The 20,035-nt window shown below is 41.5% G+C and overlaps 1 protein-coding gene across 1 annotated transcript in view; it reads left to right on the forward strand.

Moving 5' to 3' along the window:
• LOC109921656 (aquaporin-9) overlaps window positions 1-20,035 on the forward strand; it is a 65,089-nt gene that overhangs the window by 34,264 nt on the left and 10,790 nt on the right. Inside the window, exons 3-4 of the mRNA XM_048615926.1 lie at window positions 12,477-12,614; window positions 12,693-12,811. Coding sequence (XP_048471883.1) covers window positions 12,477-12,614; window positions 12,693-12,811 — 257 coding nt within the window. The remainder of the gene's footprint in view (window positions 1-12,476; window positions 12,615-12,692; window positions 12,812-20,035) is intronic.

Raw genomic sequence — 20,035 nt, forward strand, 5'->3', positions numbered from 1 at the left:
CAAGGTTACAGAGACATGCAGGAGCAGGGCCATGGAGTGATTTGAACATGAAGATCTGAATTTTAAAATCCAGGTGTAGGTCCTCAAGCACAGTGATGGGGGATAGATGCTTAAACAGGAGTTGGTGTGAGCTAGGTTACAGAGGTATGGCTGAGTTAGTGTTAATGAAAGGAAGAGGATGGGAGAACAGCCAGGAAAGGGTTTGGGGTAAAAGCAGGAGATCAGCTCTAGATAATGATGCTTGTTTGAAGAGCTGGTGCTGGCACAATGGGTGGAAATCTCGTGCAGGCACAATGGGTATAATGGTCTCTTTCTGCATTGTAACAACCCTGATTCTGAGTTGGAACAGTTGAGCCTTGAAGTAACAAAGACCTAACATTTTCAGCAGCAGGCAAATTGACCCAAGGAGAATGTGTGGTCTGACAGAGATAGATGTGATTGGCTTTGTGATGAAGAGGATGTGGAACACAAAGTTCAGGTCAGGATCAAGCAGGAGTCAATTTCAATCATCCTGAGACAGTGACTAATGTGGGGACAGGAGTCATTGCCATGGCCATAATTTGTGTCACGGAGCATAGTCAATGGCTTCAGTCTTTCCAAATATGTTATTGGGTGACAATTCAAATCATCCAAAACTGAATGTCAGACCAGCAGCCTGACAACTCTGAAGCAATAGAGTGGTTGGAGAGGGGTGCAGAGACAGAGCTGTGTATCTTCAACATTTGTTCGTGTGTGATCTGATACTGTGCTTTTGTATGAAGTTGTTCAGGGGCAGTGTACAAATGATAAATTAGAGAGGTTGAGGAATGGATCTTTAAGAGAATTGAGGTGCAATGGTAAGGGGTTAGGAACATAGGAACAGGAGCAGGCCATTCAGCCCTTCAAGCCTATTCCACCATTCAGTCAGATCATGGCTGATCTGTGACCTAACTCCATGTACCTGCCTTTTTCCCATGTCCCTTAATACTTTTACTTAATTAAAAAGTATGTCTCAGATTTAAAATTAACAACTGATCCAATATCCACTGCCATTTGTGGAGGAGAGTTCCAAACTTCTACCAAGTGCTTCCCAACATCTCTCCTGACTGCTCTGGTTCTAAATCTCAGACTATGCCCCCTAGTCTAGAATCTCCAACCAGTGGAAATAGTGTAGCTTTATCTACCCTGTCTTTTCCTGTTAATAGCTTGAATACCTCAATCAGATGATCCCTTAACTTTCTAAATTGTAGAGAAAACAGGCCTAATTTTTATAATCTCTCCTCATAAGGTAACCCCTGAAGTTCAGATATCATTCTTGTAAACCTGTGTTGTACTGTGGTGCCCAGATTTGCTGAGAATACTCCAAGTGGGGTCTAACTAGGGTTTGAATAATTACATAACCTCTGTATTCTTGTACTCCAGTCTTTTAGATATAAAAACCAACATTCCATTAGCTTTCTTGATTATTTTCCATACCTGTTGGTGACATTTTAAAGATCTACGCACCTGAACACCGAAGTTTCTTTGGACATTCACTTAATTTAACTTCATACCATTATCTATCTATTTTGGTCGAAAATGGATAACCTTACACTTGCATACATTGAACTCTAACACAGTTTGTCCATTCACTTAGTCAATCAGTGTCCCTTTGTAGTTTTATGCAATCATCTAGACTGTTCACAATGCCGCCTAACTTTGGATATGTGACTTTCTATGCCATTATCCGAGTTGTTAATAAATATTGTGAGTCAATGAGGTCCTAACACAGATCCTTGTGGGACACCACTGTTCACATCCTACCAATTTGAGTACCCATCTATTATCTCTACATTCTATCACCTGCCAGTCAGCCAATTTTTCAGCCATGTCAGTTTGTCCTCAATTCCATGGGCTTCATAGGTAACAGTCTCTTATTTTGGACATTATCAAATACCTTCTGGAAGTCCAGATTAACAACATCCACAGACATTCCCCTGTCCACTAACTTTGTCACTGTTCAAAAAATTCAATGAGGTTTGTCACACATGACCTACCTATCAAGAATTATACTGGCTCTCCCTGATTAACTGAAAAATTTTCAAGATATTCAGTTACTCCATCCTATTATATACTCTAACAAATTCCCCGCCACTCATGTTAGACTAACAGGTCTATATTTCCATGGTTTTCCTCCTTCTTGAAAAGTGGAGTGAGGTGTGCAATTTTCCAATCCAGAGGGAAGACTCCTGAATCTACGCAATTCTGAAAGAGTTTATTCTTTGGAATGTAGAAGAATGAGGGGTGGCCTTATCGAGGGGCATAAAATCATGAGGGGCATAGATTAGATATAGTCTTTTACCAGGGATGGGGAATTGAAAACTAGGGGACATAGGTTTAAGGTGAGAGGGGAAAGATTTAAGAAGGACTTGAGGGGCACCTTCTTCATGTAGAGAGTGGTGTGTTTATGGAATGGGCTGCCAGAGAAAGTGGTTGAGGCAGGTACAATAGCAACAGTTAAAAATCATTTGGATAGATACATAGATGGGAAGGATTTAGAGAGATATGGACCAAAAGCGGGAATTGGAACTAGCTGAGTGGGCATCATGATCAGCAGAGACCAGTTTGGGCCAAAGGGCCTGTTTCCATCCTGTATTACTCTGTGACTCTATTACACTTAGGGCATCTACAATGTGGTCCCCATCCTTCAATATCCTCAGATGGAAACTGTCAGGTCCTGGAGATTTGTTATTCGTTAATACCACATCACTGATGTTTTACTTACGTTAATTTTATTCAGTCCCTGTTTCAAATCTACTATTGGTTGGGGAGAGAAGCTGGAGATTTACTGGCAATGACTGGATAGATTAGAAAGGAACCAGGCAAGGGGAAATCCAATCATTGAGAAGAGGCATCAGAGAGGCACCAGTCTGTGGACAGGTCAAGAGGATGAATGCAGACAGTTCCTTGTGATCATAGAATGTTGTCACTTCGATCAAGCTGTATTTCACTTTTGCAGCAGGGGTTGGAAACCGAAGTGAGTGCTTCAGACATTGAATTGAAAGAAAAATGGGCATGAGTTTTGAGCCAACAGCAGGAACTTTGGAGAGAAAAGGCAGTTGGAAATGGAACTGTATTTAACAAGGAGGGGTGGAGAGGCTAAGGTGAGTGATAATGGAAGAATAGAAAATGAGTGGATAGTGACTGGGGAGGGGGGGCTATTTGCAATAAAAGCAATATGGGAGCCAACAACGGAAATTGAGGTCAGCAATTGAGAAGAAATAGGACTAATAGAGCAGGAGGTTGGTCTCCTGAATAAGATATGTTGGAGAGGACACGAGGGGATAAATTAATCTCCAAAGTCAATTAATTGGCATTTATTTCTATGATCCATATGTTCATCCTTTTTGCCAACATAATTTCTTTAATATGTTAACCACAGTGGTTACAGCATAGAGCCCATGGTTGGCACACAAGTCCACAGTGAAATGGAATGGCCCAATCACAGTATAGGCAATTCAGACAATAAAGCCACAAAAGTTTGGTTCTGGGCAGTGTTCGAAGCAGAGAATGGGCAGAGTGACAAGCTCTGCTGATTTAACTGTCACCTTTGGACCTCTCCAGAACCAGAACTGGTTTGGACGTGCTCTTTTCTCGAACTTTTAACTGACAGCTTTAAATAAACAGTAATCAGCTCCATTGCGCATATGTCTCATTCACAAGTAGCAGAAGCTGTCAAATCTGTGGTTATTAAGATGGAAAGGAGCTGCCAAAGCTGGGAAATGCTTGGAATATCTTCCATTGCACAGATGGTCCTCATATTCTTGGTTTCATTACTGTGTTTCTGCTGTTCTACAATATTCTAGTACCTCATTCTGTAAGACATTACAAGTTAGGATTTGCGTCTGAACCTTCCCAGTTACAGTCTTTATTGCCTAGCTTTGAAGATAGGGTGGAATTTAATCTAGTTGGTCAGGGTGGAAACCTTGGCAGCCAGGCCCACTTCATTGTGGATGAGGCCTTGCCTGTGTCAGCTTCCCAGCAGCGACAAAATCTCCCCTGATTAAGTCAGAGAGCTGGCGTGACTGAATATATTCTCCAAATAAGTGTCTCCTCTTTGAAGGGAGATGCACGCCTCCTAATTAGGCAGGTTGCTTTATTTAAAAAAAAGGTTATAATATAAATTTGGTATCTCAAACCATCAGACTAACCCAAGCTACTCTGGACACATTTGATAAACTTACTGTGCATACTGTAGTATTAGGGAGCATTTGGATATGTTTGAATCTGTCCCTGAAAACAAACATAACTGGCTGAATTTAGAGTGAGTACCAATGTTTCCCATCTTGTGCAAAGATTCATATTGTACAGTTGTAAAACAGAATAAGAAGGATGCAGCGACTATATTGATGAAAATATGATTAGCATCCTCTGGGGAGGAGGTAATGTCATTGGATGAGTAACCCAGAACTCCAGGCTAATGTTGTAAAGATATGGACTTGAATTCCACCATCACAGATGTGGGGGGAGAAAAAACAAAGAACTGCAGTTTCTGGAAATCAGAAACAAAATCAGAAATTGCTGGGAAAGTTCAACAGGTCTGGCAGCATCTGTGTAAAGAAAGCAGAGTTATCATCTCGGGCTCAGTGACCCTTCTTTACAAAGGGCAAATATGAAGCTTGAATTCAATAAAAATCTTGAATTTTCAAACAAGCTAGTCTAATAGAAACCATGCAACTATCGTCATTTTTAAAAAAGCACATGTCCTTTCAGGAAAGAAATCTGTTGTCCTTACCTGGTCTAATTTCAGACCCACAGTAAGGTAGTTGACTCTTAACTGCTCTGTGAGCAATTAAGGATGGGTAATTAATGCTGGCTTAGCCAGTGCTACTCATATCCCATGAAAGAATAAAGAACATTAAGATTAACTACCATCATTCACAATAGGACTGGTGACATTTTGGTTTAGTTGCTTGTTAGATCTAATTCAAAGGACTTCATCTGGGTAAGACACTAACTTTAAAATGCTTCAAAGACTTGACACATGGCTGGACTCCTGGACCAAGCTGCAAATAGTTTGATGCTTTGCCAAGAGCATTTTCCACTGCTTATTGATTTCACTGGAGTGGAGAGTAAACATGAAGGCTGCAGAGTTAAGCAGCAAAATATTGGTGTGAATTTTGCATCATGCAAACCTCCAAAAAAAAATCCTGCCACTGCTCCCCTTCCAGTTTCTGTCCCTCTCTCATCATCTCTCTCCTTTGAGTTGTTCTTGCTGACTGAATCCCACAGAAAGACCTTTGCATTTCCTGAGACCCTAATCCGTGATCTCAGAGTGCTAAATAATAAAGCCTGATAATCAAAAACTCCCTCTGCACACTCAAAAATCAGCCAATAATAGTTTCTATTTCTAACTAAGACAAAGATTAACATCCCAATCATGACGGGAGTTATCTTCTCAGAGCATTTGCATAAACTAACAATGTATTTCTAGATCTCCATCACTTAGTGTATAAATATCCCATCCAGTGGACCATGTACGCTGAGGGTTCAATTGGCTTTGGCAGTATGAACTAATCTCAGTGGGCGGCAAGGTCTTCTCTATTGGCCTCAAGCATTCTTTGACTGGATGTGATGTGAATGCCAAAAGAATCATCCTATACCCAATCACTGTCTTCGGATTCCTTCTAGAACACGTGAGCATATATATCGTACAATACAGGGGCAGCATCCAACACAATCACAATGTGTCAAGAAGTCTGCCAATATTCTGTGTGGACTATCAGACAAATAATAGTTACTTTTAAAGTATTCAATTTTTGGGTAACCTTAATTAAGCATAAATCAGTGCTGACAGGAGAGCACAGAAGAATATGGAGACATCATAAACATTTTATTTTGTGAATTGTAGTAGGATATAGTAGGAGATCATCTTTTCTAGGATACCAGATAAGGTGTTTGTAGAGAGTTGTTCTGGGATGTGCCTCCTTTTTATTGAGAAAGATAAGAGGCCTCGTGTATTTATGCTAAAAATAGTAAATGTGATTGCCCAACAAAAGTGCGATCATGAAGTAAAGTACATCAGTAAGAAATCTAGGCACAGCAATTGATATAAAATAAATGGAAGTGTCATTGAAGTATTTGGCAGCAGTTAACAAAGGTAATGAAACATTGAAGTAAACTCGTACCAGTGTTTCACTGGCTGTAAGTCAAAGCATTTGAAAGTGACACTCCATCAATTATCAGTGAAATGCGGAATACAGGTTTAACATCTTTTGAGTTCAGGAGCATTTGTTTTACTGTGGTCCTGTTTCTAGTCTTCACAGCATTCAGTTAAGTTTGATGATGGCACAACTCTCTCGGTAGGACTCTTGCTCCTAAGGTCCTAGGTTCAGGTCCTGACCCAGGGCTTGAGCACAAAAAAAAACTACACTGACACTCTAGTGCAGTACTGAGGGCATGCTGTGCTGACTTTCAGACGAGTTATCAAACTAAGTCCCACCTGCCAGCTTGAGTGAGTGTTAAGGTTCCCAAGGAATTCTGTTGAAGAGTAGAGCTTATCCACAGTGTTATGACCAATGTTTAGCCCTTAATTAGTGTCACACAAATACAGGTTATCTGGTTGTTATCATATTGTTTCCTTGTGGGAACTGGCTTCATTTGACTGGAAAGCACTTTGAGACATTTTGTGATCATAAAAAGTCCTATGTGAAAGCAAGTTGACTGCTCTCATTCCTTGATCAGCAGGGATGCTAGTGCACTGCTAATGTCAGTGGACTGAAGTTCTAAAACCTCAAGCTAAAGTTCTGTGGAGGTAGGTTTAAATCCCACCATACCAAAGGATGAAATTTTAATTCAATGAAAAGCTCGTGTAAAGGGGATCACGTGACCACTGTTCATTGTTACACCAAACCCAATGGGTGGACTTTAGGTTCACCTCAAATTTACAGAAGGTAGAATGTACAAGACTAGCCAGAGGTCCAATGGAATAACCTGGGAATGCAGGTAATGATGTCATATGTTTGCATTCAATAACTAACCTGACCCTCCTGGCAAGGATTGGATGTTATGGATGATACGGTGTGAGAAATAGTGGCCTGTGTCTTGCAACTGTGCTAATTTGAAGAATGTAGAGTCACAACCTCTATATGTGCAACCTCTTGTACATGTGCTCCGTGTGTATACCATTTCCAGAGGCATTGTGAGAATGCATAGTTAGCCCTCAAATTCTTCTCTCCACCTGTTGTAATGAAGCATTAATTTGTTTATGTAAGTAAAGAATATAAATACACTCATACAATAACACTGTTAACAGCAATTTGCAGGTTAATGGAACAAGTCAATGGTCCCTTAAATTTTTCCTCTGACAAAAGAATGTATTTCTCCAAATAAATGGCCTGATCTTTGTATCATTTTATATATCAATCTTAAAAGACGCTGGTGCAACGTTCTGATACTGACACTGTAGGTCAAGGTCTGCAGAAATTACAGTACTGCAGACTTTGGATTATGGAATCTAGACAAGCAGAACTAATGTAGGATAAAAGTGCTGTGAGTTTTAGTTTACTGCCCTGGAGCTCCCTGGGGGTGAAACCAGCAGAGTCCAAAGGTAGATACTCTCTGTTTTATGGTTGCATCTTTGTTTTCAACTCCCTCCGTGCACCCACCACCCACTTCGCTGTGAAGTCCTCCAATTCTTTTGAGATCTCTGTAATCCTCTGAGTCGGGTCTCTGGCATATTCCTGGTTTTCAGAGTTCGATCAGTCTGGGCCCTTGGCTCTGCAATCCCTTCCCTAAGTTTCACTACCTCTCTAATTATTTCTCCTCCTTTAAGACATTCCTTGAAATCCACCTCCATCTATGTTAATATCTCCATATATTGCTTAATGTCATTCTTCTTTCTGTTAAAGTTCCTGTGAAGTGACTTGGGAAATGTTACTATGTCAAATGTAGCATATAAATGCAAGTTGACATTGCTAAACTAACATAAACCCCTCGGTGTGAGGAGTTTGTTTCAATTATTACAATAGTGTTTTGAAATAGTATGGAGCAACCACACCCTCAGAGCGTAGACCAAATTGTAAGGGTACAAAGGCATGGTTTTCACACCCTTCTGTATTTTCTGAGTTATGGTATCCTTTTCCATTTATATACATAGACTTAATGCTAGTTGTCTTTCCCCTAGGATGCAGAATTTCAAGACTAGGGGGCATATTTTTAAGGTGAGAGGAGAGAGATTTAAAAGGGACACGAAAGGCAATTTTTTTAAACACAGAGGATGGTTCGCGTGTGGAATGAACGTCCTGAGGAAATGGTGGATGTGGTTACAATTACAACATTTAAAAGACATTTGGATAGGTACATAAATAGGAAAGGTTTGGAGGAATATGGGCCAGGAGCAGGCAGGTAGGACTAGTTTAGTTTGGGATTATGTTCGGCATGGACTGGTATGACTGAAGGGTTTGTATGACTCTATGATTTGTTCACCTTCCAGAGAGCTTCCATCATCACTGCCTCCAAGGCTGATCTGATTGACCAAAGGTTCAGTAGACCTAACAGTGCCAGTGGCTGCGACTACAGGCAGTCCTTAGGTTCAAAGTCCCAGGGCTCTGTACCAATAAGTGTGAAAGCGAGAGACAGGCGGTGAGGCCCAAAGGGTGTGGTGAGCATCAAGGGCTAGGGTTCCTGATAGGCTGTGATAGGGTGGAGATGGTGTTATACAGAAGGTACGAGAATGTGCAGGGAGCTAACCTTGTGGGTGATGGGTGCCTAATGTGGAAAGCAGCTGTTGAAGGAAGTATCCCACAACTGTGGCCTTCCCACAGCTCCTGCCAGTCTGACAACTGAAGTCCAGTAGGAAATGGCCCATAAGTAGTCATCAAGGGCTCACATAAGTGTCTCAACTGAGACTATGGTAGCAAGTCAGTCTGCTGTAAAATGGTGGACAGAATGAAAATGGGAAAGCTATCCAGACAACCACAAACCCACACACCCATACACAAACACACACAGACACACACACCCTCCTCTCACCCCACCAGCCTGGTCCCATTGGTGGATGTGTGTGGAATTTCAGACCCATATTGGTTTCCTTTCATAGAATACCCACAGTGTAGAAACAGGCCATCCGGCCCACTGAATCCACACTGACCCTCCGAAGAGCATCCCATCCCTTACACTATCCTATCCTATCCCTGTAACCCGATATATCCCATGGCTAATCAATGTAGCCTGCACATCCCTGGACACTGTGGGTAATTTAACATGGCCAATCCACCTGACCTGCACATCTTTGGATTATGGGAGGAAACCGGAGCACCCATAGGAAACCGGAGCACCCAGAGGAAACCCATGCAGACACGGGGAGAATGTACAAACTCCACACAGACAGTCATCCTTGGGTGGAATCGAATCTGGGTCTCTGGTGCTATAAAGCAACAGTCCTAACCACTGAGCCACCGTGCCACCCCATAAAATCCCTACAGTGTGGAAGCAGGCCATTCAGCCCATCAAGTTCACACCAACCCTCCGAAGAGCATCCTACCCAGACCCACCCCTTTACCCCGCATTTCCCACGGCTAATCCACATAGCCTACACATCCCTGGACACTATGGGCAATTTAGCATGGCCAACCTTTAGAGCAGGAGGTTGAATATGTTCTGACATTTTGTGATGCACACAATTATCAATAACAGAGGTTATCATAGCAGGCAAGACTATATCAGACTACAGTGTGCCACTGAGAATTTATGGAATCAAGGCCAACTAAAACACAGAAAACAAGCAGGAACAAAAACAAAGTTGCTGGAAAAGCTCAGCAGGTCTGGCGGCATTTGTGAAGAAAAGATCAGAGTTAACGTTTCAGGTCCGGTGACCCTTCCTCAGAACAGTTTGTGGGCCGAAGGGCCTGTACTGTGCTGTACTGTTCTATGTTCTATGTTCCAATTAAGGCATTCCACATGAAAGAAAGTGGAAGAGGTGATGTTAGAAATGGAGCTAGGAAAGTGAACTGAGACTGTCGTTGAATAATGTTGCTTCCTATAGGTGTTTGAAGGGCAGGAGAGATTGGGCAAGTGATGGGGGATGGGCTTAGCAAAAAATACTATCAACATTTTCTTTTATTCATTCATGAGACAAGGGTTCGCTGGCTGGCCAGCATTTATTGCCCATTCCTAATTAAGAATCAGCCACATTGCCGTGGGTCTAGAGTCACATGTAGGCCAGACAGGTGCAGATGGGAGATTTCCTTCCCTGAAGGACATTAGTGAACCAGGTGGGTTTTTTCGACATTTGACAATGGTTTAATGGTCATCAGTAGATTCTTAATTCCAGATTTTGTTTTTAAACTGAATTCAAATTCTACCATCTGCCATAGCAAGATTTGAACCCTGGTTCTCAGGCATTAGTTTCTGGATTAATAGTCTAGCAATAATATCACTAGGCCATCACCTATTCTTTAACAGGTACTTATAAATCTAAGGCTTCTCAATCTCCCCTTTCACCTAAGTCCTGGTACCCTCAGGTTAAACTCACCACCAGTTGTCTCTATGTTTAAAGAGAGAACAGTCCTATAGTCTTCTGGGACTATGGTGACTTTACATTGTAAATCTAAGGATAACATTTTCAGAAACTGAACTTTCTCTACCTTTCCATTCTATAGCCCATATTGATCACTTTGGATACAACACAATCCAGATATAACAGACAGAAATTAATCCTTGTTGTTCCGGTTTCCTGGGTAGAAAACAAAGGAAAATGTATGCAATGTTTTTCTCACGCACCCAAGCACCTAAAATGCTTCTGTCCCATATTTGGTCAAGGGATTTCTTTTTACAAGGCACCCTGGCCAACAGATAAGAGTAGGATTTTATATAGCACAGATTTCTTCAAGTGGAACAGTATCTAACACCAAGTGGTCAGAGAAGAGGGGCTGAGGGAAATGGGTTGGGGGAAGGGAGATCCATATTTTCTCTGTAGTTATCGTTGTCAGGTCTGGAAATGTACATGAGATGTACATTCAGGATTAAAATCACATTGGTGCCAGATAAGTTGGTGGGAGTGGGATCCAATTTAATGAGGTGCTAATGAATGGGCAGGAGAATACAGAGAGGTAAGCCAGGAGGCCGAGGATTCCCATTCTGTTGACAGGATTTGCTGTCACACTGTGATCAAAACAATCTCCTGAGGCCACAAGAAGCATTTCATATCTCTACTACTTTGCACCAGCTTTGATACCAGCAGCTGGTATCACTGGTGGGTAGTGTTGATGACCCATGACTAATACCAATGACTAATGGCAGTAACAGCAAGAACGGGATGACACATAAGAGGGAATTCAATGGTTACAGTACAGGCATGAGGAAGAAAGCGAGGAAATACCAAAATGAGTGTGATAGAGAAAACAAATTGAAAGAGTAGAAAGAAAATGAAGAAGAAAACTAATGAGTACGACAGTAGACGAGGGGGGAGGGGGAAATATATTTCTCTCGGGATATATTGAAGCTCCTAGAAAGTTGGTTGCAGCTGTGTCTGTATCTTTAATGAAAAGTCAGTCAGTAGTAGATTCAATTGAATTTAAGTTACCTACATGAATTATCTTCTACTATTAAAATTCAGTCTTGGATTCTTCCAGACAATGCCATGCTGTTTAATTGTACTGTTTGGCTAAATTGAGCAAAATCCTAACTTTGGGATTCTTAATTAGTAGCTTTCACCATCATTTTGGTGGAGTGTATTATTGGTGCTGTCAGAGCTGGGAATAGATGAGCAGACCCCAATCAGTGTCAGAATTCTCATTTCCCACGATTCAAAAAAGCTTAACCAAGCACTTATCACCTCTACACAGTCCTTTGGGAATGCTAACTTGATTTGCCAGAGGTTCCATATTTATCTTATAAGTGAGACTTCTATTTCCCTCAAGGGGCTGAGTAACATTTATACAGTAAGTGTGATGTGTCAGGAACACATTTTCCAGACAGAATGTGCTGTTTTAAACAGACCCATGAGATTTTAATTGTATCATTGATAATCTTGTCTGATATCTTGTAAACTTTGAACTTTCCATCTACATTGAAAAATTTCTGTCTACATTGATTAAATTTATAAGGACACTTTTTAATATATGGTATTTAGGTTTTGGTTCTTTTGGACCATTTGAAATATAATTGAGCTGTTACGGTCATTATCCATCTATCGTATATTGAGGACCCAAATTTCCATTCCAAGTTTGGAGAGACAATACAATATGAGGGTAGTGCTGTAATAATATGTAAGAATATTGGGATTAACTCCTTTGTAAGCTTTAACAACATACAGTTGTTCATTTTCTATTTTACTGATGTTTAGTATTGTGAGACCTCTCTTTTCTCTGTGGATTCTCAGTAATCTATAGGAGGCAAGTAAGTATGGCGCAAGTGACACACTATAGAGATTTGAGCATATAATTGCCATTAGGTTAATGCATGGAATATCATGGCTATTGACCCACAAACTGTAAATGTGTCCACTATTGTTTCAGGAGCACATCTGAATCCTGCTATTTCCCTTTCTATGTGTGTTCTTGGACGGCTTCAGTGGTTGAAACTGCCAGTCTACTGCTTTTCTCAGCTTGTCGGGGCTTTTATTGGCTCAGCAGCCGTTTTTGGACTTTACTATGGTAAGTCTTTAACTTTTACATCTGTATTTAAGAAGTGGAAATTGCTGCATGTTGCAATAATCTTTATGCTCTTTTTAGATGCGTTCATGGCTTTTGATGGTGGGAACTTGGCAATAACTGGTCAAAATGCAACAGCACAAATTTTCTCCTCTTATCCAGCTCCGCATTTGTCTTTTGCAAATGGCTTTGTAGACCAGGTAAACATAAATGTTTGCAAAATAACTGAACACCTTGTCAACTAGCTTTAATGTGTTGCTGTTTTCACTACTTTTAATTAATGCCAGAAGAGTTTTAAAAAATACCCTGCAGTTGATAAGTCACTCTCAGTCCTTGAGGACTCAGGCATTAGACGTTTTATGAGTTCAAGGTGGGGTGATTCCCGTGGAAAGCGCTGTGTTACGTTGGAGATGTGGGATCCTCCCCTCCGCTTTCTCCATATTCTGCTCTGTACAAATTAGCTATCATATTTCCTACTAAGAAAAGGTCACTAACATTCTAAGGTAACTCATTATTTGGGAAATACTTTGATGTGAAAGGAGCTATTTAAGTGCAAGGTCTTTAGTGAGATACTGATGCTTCATCCATAAGCATCTCAGTTGCATTAGTTGCATTTGTAATACTCCTGACATTTTTTAAACAAATTCAATTAGAATATAACAACTCTTTTGAATGTTTAGATTTAATCACAGAATAATTTCATTCTGCATCTCTTATTTTGTTAAAACCCGACTAATGAAAGAAAGCTGCGATAATAAAACTCATTAAAGTGTTGGGTTATTAATATAAGAGATACATCAAATCATCATAAAACATGCTCATTTATCCCAAGGGAGCGAAAATATTCAATCTAATTGACAGATTCATTTCACACAACAAAAGCATGGAAGAGCAAAAGATAATACTAAGATGGAATGATCCTCTAAGTATGTGCCACCTGAAAGAAGTTTCAGGAGAACAGGAAAATCACAGCTGCACTACCTTCAGTTTGTCCATTGGTGAGGACTCCCAATGCTACTGTGCACTCAGAAAATTAACTCCAACGTTCCCACGTGTTCAATGAGAGATCAAAGAAAACTACATGACAAGAAACAATCAAAGGCAGTGAGACAATAATACAGTTACGACTCAGTTTGGAGGGATAAACTGATTGTTTTCTTTGTCTCGCTACTCCAGTGGTCACAAGAAAATTTGAATTAACAAAGGGAATGTTGCTGATTATATATTAGATGGTATGTAGCTTAGTATCAGAAACTTGCCAGTTAAGTCCAAGTTACATCGATATTTTGAAGGTTTTTCACCATGAGGCCTTGTGAATTTTCTTGGTATATCTTAATAAACTTTCCTTATTTATTACTCAATCCACCTAATAGTGTCTGTCACTTCTGATTCTAGCCCCATTTTACCATGCACTGTTCCTAGAACAATTCACTACTCAGTGAGTATTGATTGAAAGATTGGCATACTTTGTGTCTGCACTATTGTCAAAATGCCACTGCACACATGAATGAGTGTTGGCAATTCAGCATCACTCCTCACCAGTGATGTAACAGCACAGCAGACATAAAGTCACACTACTCACAGCACACAGCCAGCATGGCTGACCCTCCCTTGCACATACAACCCCATTCTCTCACCCTAGTCAGTTTAAACAAGAAACTACACATTTTACCTGTCCTTGGCTACATTCTGCCCAGTCATCTTCTCTAAATCACCACTACTCTGTCCCTAGTGCCTAGTGTAGAGCCGCAGCTTGTCCAGGAGGGGAACATCGCCTTGTCATGAGGTAACAAAATGATCCGGTGTGATATTGCACAGATAGCATTGATTATTTTTCTGATACATTTGTGGGAGTACAACTGAAAGATCACTCCCTGGTAGGAAGCAGTCGCATAGAAGTTCAAGGCAGCTGTCACCTTCACAGCCCCCGGTAAAAGATAGCCTCCCATTCCTGCAGCCCTCAGATCTCATTCCAGCCTCTGACACAGTTCTGTCACTGTGTCTGAGCACATATGGAGCCTGTATTGGCATTGCCCCTTGTTCAGCCTCAGGAAATAGTATTGGAGCTCAAAAATTCTGGGCCTCCTCCAAGGGCCCTACTAATGCGACCACTCCCTGTGGTAGATGCTCCTCGTCCTCCTGCCAGCCTACTCCTGTTCCCAGTTTTGCTATCGAACCCTTCTCCTCCTGCATCTACCTTTGCCTTCTTAGGAAGGCACCCAAAGTGACTAAAAGACTATCAGCATCTGGCACAGGACCCCTGCTAGAAATGGCCTATGTTGGGAACATCAGGAATGAATGAGGATCTTATATGTCAGATAAGTCATTAGCATATTGCATAGGTGAGGGCTGAGCACACAGTGAGACATGCTGCACCCATATGTCTTCATCATTCATCCAGCTTCAGGCTCCACATGTGCAACAACATGGTAAAGATGCTGTACTGGATGAGTGGCCAGCAGATTACTGACCTGGGTGCACTCTGAATCCCTTCCTATTCCAGACCCACATCAATCATTCCACCTGTCACTGCATTCAGTATAGACTATTATTAAACTTAGATGACAGATGATGAAGATTCCCACAGCACCCTTGGACAATGCATGAATACTGGTTCACTTTTGGCTAGCACTGGGTTTTTGTAATGACATTGCTGCTAACGTCACCTTCAAAGAGAAGACAAATGTTTATTTTACAAGCACCCACGCACTGTGTATATCACCTTTGACCAGCATCTGATCTCCCAAACACCTTCATTCTGCATGCATAGCAAATTGTCAATGAAACGATTGCATATTAAATGTAGCCAGGATTTGCAAAATGCCTACTTCATGTATTTGCCCCTTCAATGTCCTATCATCCAGCAGGTGGGAATCCTGTACTTTCACTCCTCAAACTGACTGACCTGGTTCTCCCTGGGTGTTTGCCCAGTCATTTTCAAACAGTAATTCGCTTTAGAGAACAGCAAATAATGGCAGGGGAACAGCTAATGGTGGACAATCTCTTTATGGCCATTCCAAACGAAGGAGTTTTATAAATAAGTTGAACTGATTTACTCTATTTGGTCCCTCCTTCAAACAGAATAAGCATTCCTTCTCACTCCTCACAGAGGGAGGTAAATCAAAGGAAACATTATTTCCAGACCAGTTCTGGCCACCTCACAATTCAGCAAGCTTTGAAAAGCTATTGATACCTGATAAAGCAATCTGTGAACATCTGAATCTTCTCAGAGCAACTTGTGATAAGCATTATTAATTCAATTAATTAACTTTGGAATATTGTGTAAAATCAACTAATAATGTAAGTTTAGCCAGAAGTAACTCTATGCTGGTTCCACAATGACAGCTGTTACTGTTTGTTAGTCACCTGTTGTACAGAGGGTGTAGAAAGTCCTGAGTGTGCAAACAGAAGTTAGAAGAGGCAGAGTGGAGATGACTTTCAACTTAGTCTTTCTCAACTCAGCTTCAGTCCCTTGGGCTGTCTGTATTGATGATGAGATACATGCTCGTGTAGGCTTCAGCGGACTTTGAACATCAGTCTGACCATCAAACTGAAAACTGTACAGCTTCTAAGGATGCCTAACCTGAAGAAGTTACCCTCCTCCCTCCGGACAAACCTCAAGGGATCTCTCTCCCAGTGCAACTCTCTCGTAATCTCTTCGGCCCTGAAACTGCTCGACCACGTCCTGAAGCAAACCAGGTACTACAGCCACATCACCTTCCTTAGCACCTGCCTACGGAACCAGATCATCCCCAATGGACTACAATCCACATTCAAGCCTTCCCAATTTGGCCCCAACCGTGATAATATCTACACTCATGGGGTTGAGATCCTTCAGAAGCGTTTCTCCCTGCGACTCCTGAAACACACACTTGCAGCAATGCGCCGGCATCTCCAGGCACTACAATCAAGCCTACCCCAGCTCAGAGCCTCCCTCTCCCAGACCTGCAAAGGACCTCTCCTGTTTTTTATTCTACGTAGGATCCACAACCTGAACTCCCAATTCTACTCAGCTTTATTGGACACTAAAAACCGTAAGTACAGTAAACTTACTGGTGCCTACCACCCAAAACGGGCTTCCTCCACCCCCCAAATCCCCAGCCGTACCCAGGACCTTCCCCACAATGGGTCCGCCGCCATTGGCCATGAGGCCACTATCGGAGAACCCACAGATGTTACCTTTTCTGATGAAGGGTCTAGGCCCGAAACATCAGCCTCTCTGCTCCTGTGATGCTGCTTGGCCTGCTGTGTTCATCCAGCCCTGCACCTTGTTGTCTCAGCAATAGTTCTGCCTACTCTACTCCAGACGTACGAAACAGACTGAGTACCATCATTATGCCAAGCAGTTCAGAAACTGAACTGATCTGGTCAAATAAATACAGTGGTTACAAGACCATGTCAGAGGCTAGGAATACTGCAGCGACTAACTCAACTCCTGACTCCCCAAAGCCTGTCCACCATCTACCAGGTATAAGTCAGGAGAATGATGGATTACTCCTCATTTGCCTGGGCGATTGCAGCTTCAGTAGAACTCAATGAACTTGACACCATCCAGGACAAAGCAGCCTGCTTGATTCGCACCACATCCACAAACATCAATGCCCTCCACTCTCAGTAGCAACAGTATGTACCATCCACAAGATGCGCTACAGAAATTCACCAAGGTTCTTTAAACAGCAGCTTCCAAACACATGACCACTTCCACCTCGAAAGACAAAGGCAGCAGATGAATGGGGACACCATCATCTGCAAGGTCCCTTTCAAGCTACTCACTGTTCTGACTTAGAAATATATCACCACTCCTTCAGTGTTGCAATGTCAAAATTCTGGAATTTCCTCTTTGACAATATTCTGGGGGTACTTACAGCACATGGATTGCAGTGGCTCAAAAAGTCAGCTCACCACCACCTTCTCAAGTGCATCTAGGAATGGGCAATAAATGCTGGCCCAGCCTGTGACCCATACATCCCCTGAATGAATAAAAAAATGTTCATCCACTATTATTTGAGCTGTCTTTGGAAGCATCTGACGGCAGAATACAAGACTAGACACCGAGATACTCAACCAGCTGGCATTGCCAAGCGCCCACATCGTATTGAGGCAGTCACAACTGAATTGTGATGCTCCTGTAGTCAGAATGGATGACACTCACTTACCAAAACAAATCTTCTAGCCAGTACTGGAGTGCGTCTTCATGGCTGTTAAAGGAAATGGAATAAGGACAGTCTGAAGGCTTCACACATAGGAGTTTTAGTAGTGATATTAAGTCCTCAGAGATTCTCACACCTTGCACAACCAAATGAAAAATGATGCACCCTTCAAAGTCAAACACAAATCAGAGGTAAAGAGAAGACTGAAGGAGAAGTCCAGCAGCTCGTCAAGAACTCCATCATCTGGTATTCTGTCCTATTTGCAGCAAAACCTTCTGGATGTAAATTCTCCTTATAAATCATCTACATACCCACAGGAACCCTACCAAACACCCCAGATGATGAATACAGTCATTGTTACCTCAGAGGGCAAATAAGAGAGACAGACTCCAGCTCATCTTCCTGCAATTCAGTCACCACATAATGAAGATTTGGAGGAGCAGATCGACCCTTCTCCAGAACTTTGAGTACAGAGGGAAAATTTATTCAAGGATACTATCTTTCATTGTGTCACCATCCTTAAAAAGGATCAGTCCCGATTCTTCCAACTTTTCAGTGTAAGTTAAAAGAACACAAGAGTTGCCTGCTCCACATCAATCTTAACTTATACTGAAACATGATCTCCAAGTCCCTTTCCATCAGATCAGTAATCATTTTGGAAGATAGCCATTCTGCCATAGCTTTAACAATATGCCACAGTGCCTGTTTGTGACAAATTCCAGTTCTTTGGAACATCGTATGTTTCTTATTGATATGAATGCGGCTTATGATAATAATGATACTTCATTTTATTTTAGTTTGCTCAGCACTGTAAGTATTACTGTTTTATATAAAATATTTTAATGTTCTCTTAAATAAAAGGGGTTATTTTTTATTATCCTTTTGTCCTGTGCCTTATTTTTAACTGAACAATGATGATACTGAAATTGAAAATTTATAAAACTTTTACATGAATTCCAGCTTGTATGCAGTTATTGAAGAAATTTCGGAATCAACTGTCCCCATCTGGTCCTATTTTTTGATCCAGATCCTGCGTTCACTTAATATTAATTTAGCATGTGGTTTGGATTTTCATTTGTGTGCAATAATGATAAATCTGTATCACATTCTACAAAGATCCTCTTTGTAGGCTCCCTTAGCCTTGGTCTCTGGGGGTAGAATTTCTTCTTTAGTAAGTGTAAGAGTCTTGATGGAATGGAAGCTCCAATATCACAATCAAACACACAAGCTGTTCAGAATTTTAGCGGATGGAAAATTCGGAGCAACTCATGCCCAATTTTATACTAAAATGTCTTGCCCTGCCAAGCCCTTTGCTGTATTTATTTTAGGTTAATTCACCAAGGATGAAATTGAAGACCTTCCACCTTTGTATGACTTACTTCTACCCCAAGAGATGCATTTAACAAGAAGACTTCTGAGCATGTGGTGCATTTGGACGAACATCTTCACGGTGGCCTATTCCAATGTTACACTGTGATAAGGAGAATTATACCCACTGTTAACTTGGACAAGCCAAGATTTACACTAGAGTTTCCTGAGCAAGCTCATATGAATACCTGTTGGAGTAGCCATTGATGTAAATGCCATGTAAAATTAGTTTAATTGACTGCAGCGCATGGAAATCGGAGTGGATTCTTTAAAAGGAGCGTTCAATCTGCACAGGACTGGAGGTGAGGTGGGGTGATCACAATGACAGGAAGAAACAATGCCTGGCTCACTGAATTCTTAGAAGCTTTTTGGATCTTTTCATCAATCTGTCTATCATCCTTTACAAAAATTATGTCTACAACAGCAGCACTTGCACCAAGTAAATGGAGAAAAAGACAGAACTCCAACAAATGAAACGTTTAACCCTACTTCAAAAAAACTGCAAGTCATGATGAATAAGTGCTGTCTGCAGTAGGCCTTGCACAAACTGAAGGAGATGGCACTAGCAATGAGCATCAACTCCCTTACCTTCAGGACCACGGATTAGCACAGCAAGAGGATCAACAGCCTCGCCATGGCAGTTAAGATAACAAACGATACTGCTCCTTTCCTTCCTTGCCTACCAGCACATATGTTAAGGTAACATATGCATAATTAACCCATCAAAGCACACTCTTGTTAATGAAGGCTTACACATGTCATTTCGTGCTAAATCCAGCTACCTTCCCATATGGACCCCTTCAGTCTGCTGACATCTCTTCCTTCAGCAATTTCATGTCACTTGGCACACACTGCTCAGCTGTTGGGCTTCCCTCATTTACTCTATCTTATTGCAGGAGAAAAGGG

Source organism: Rhincodon typus, chromosome 33 (assembly GCF_021869965.1).
Source record: "Rhincodon typus isolate 14 chromosome 33, sRhiTyp1.1, whole genome shotgun sequence".
NCBI lineage: Eukaryota > Metazoa > Chordata > Chondrichthyes > Orectolobiformes > Rhincodontidae > Rhincodon > Rhincodon typus.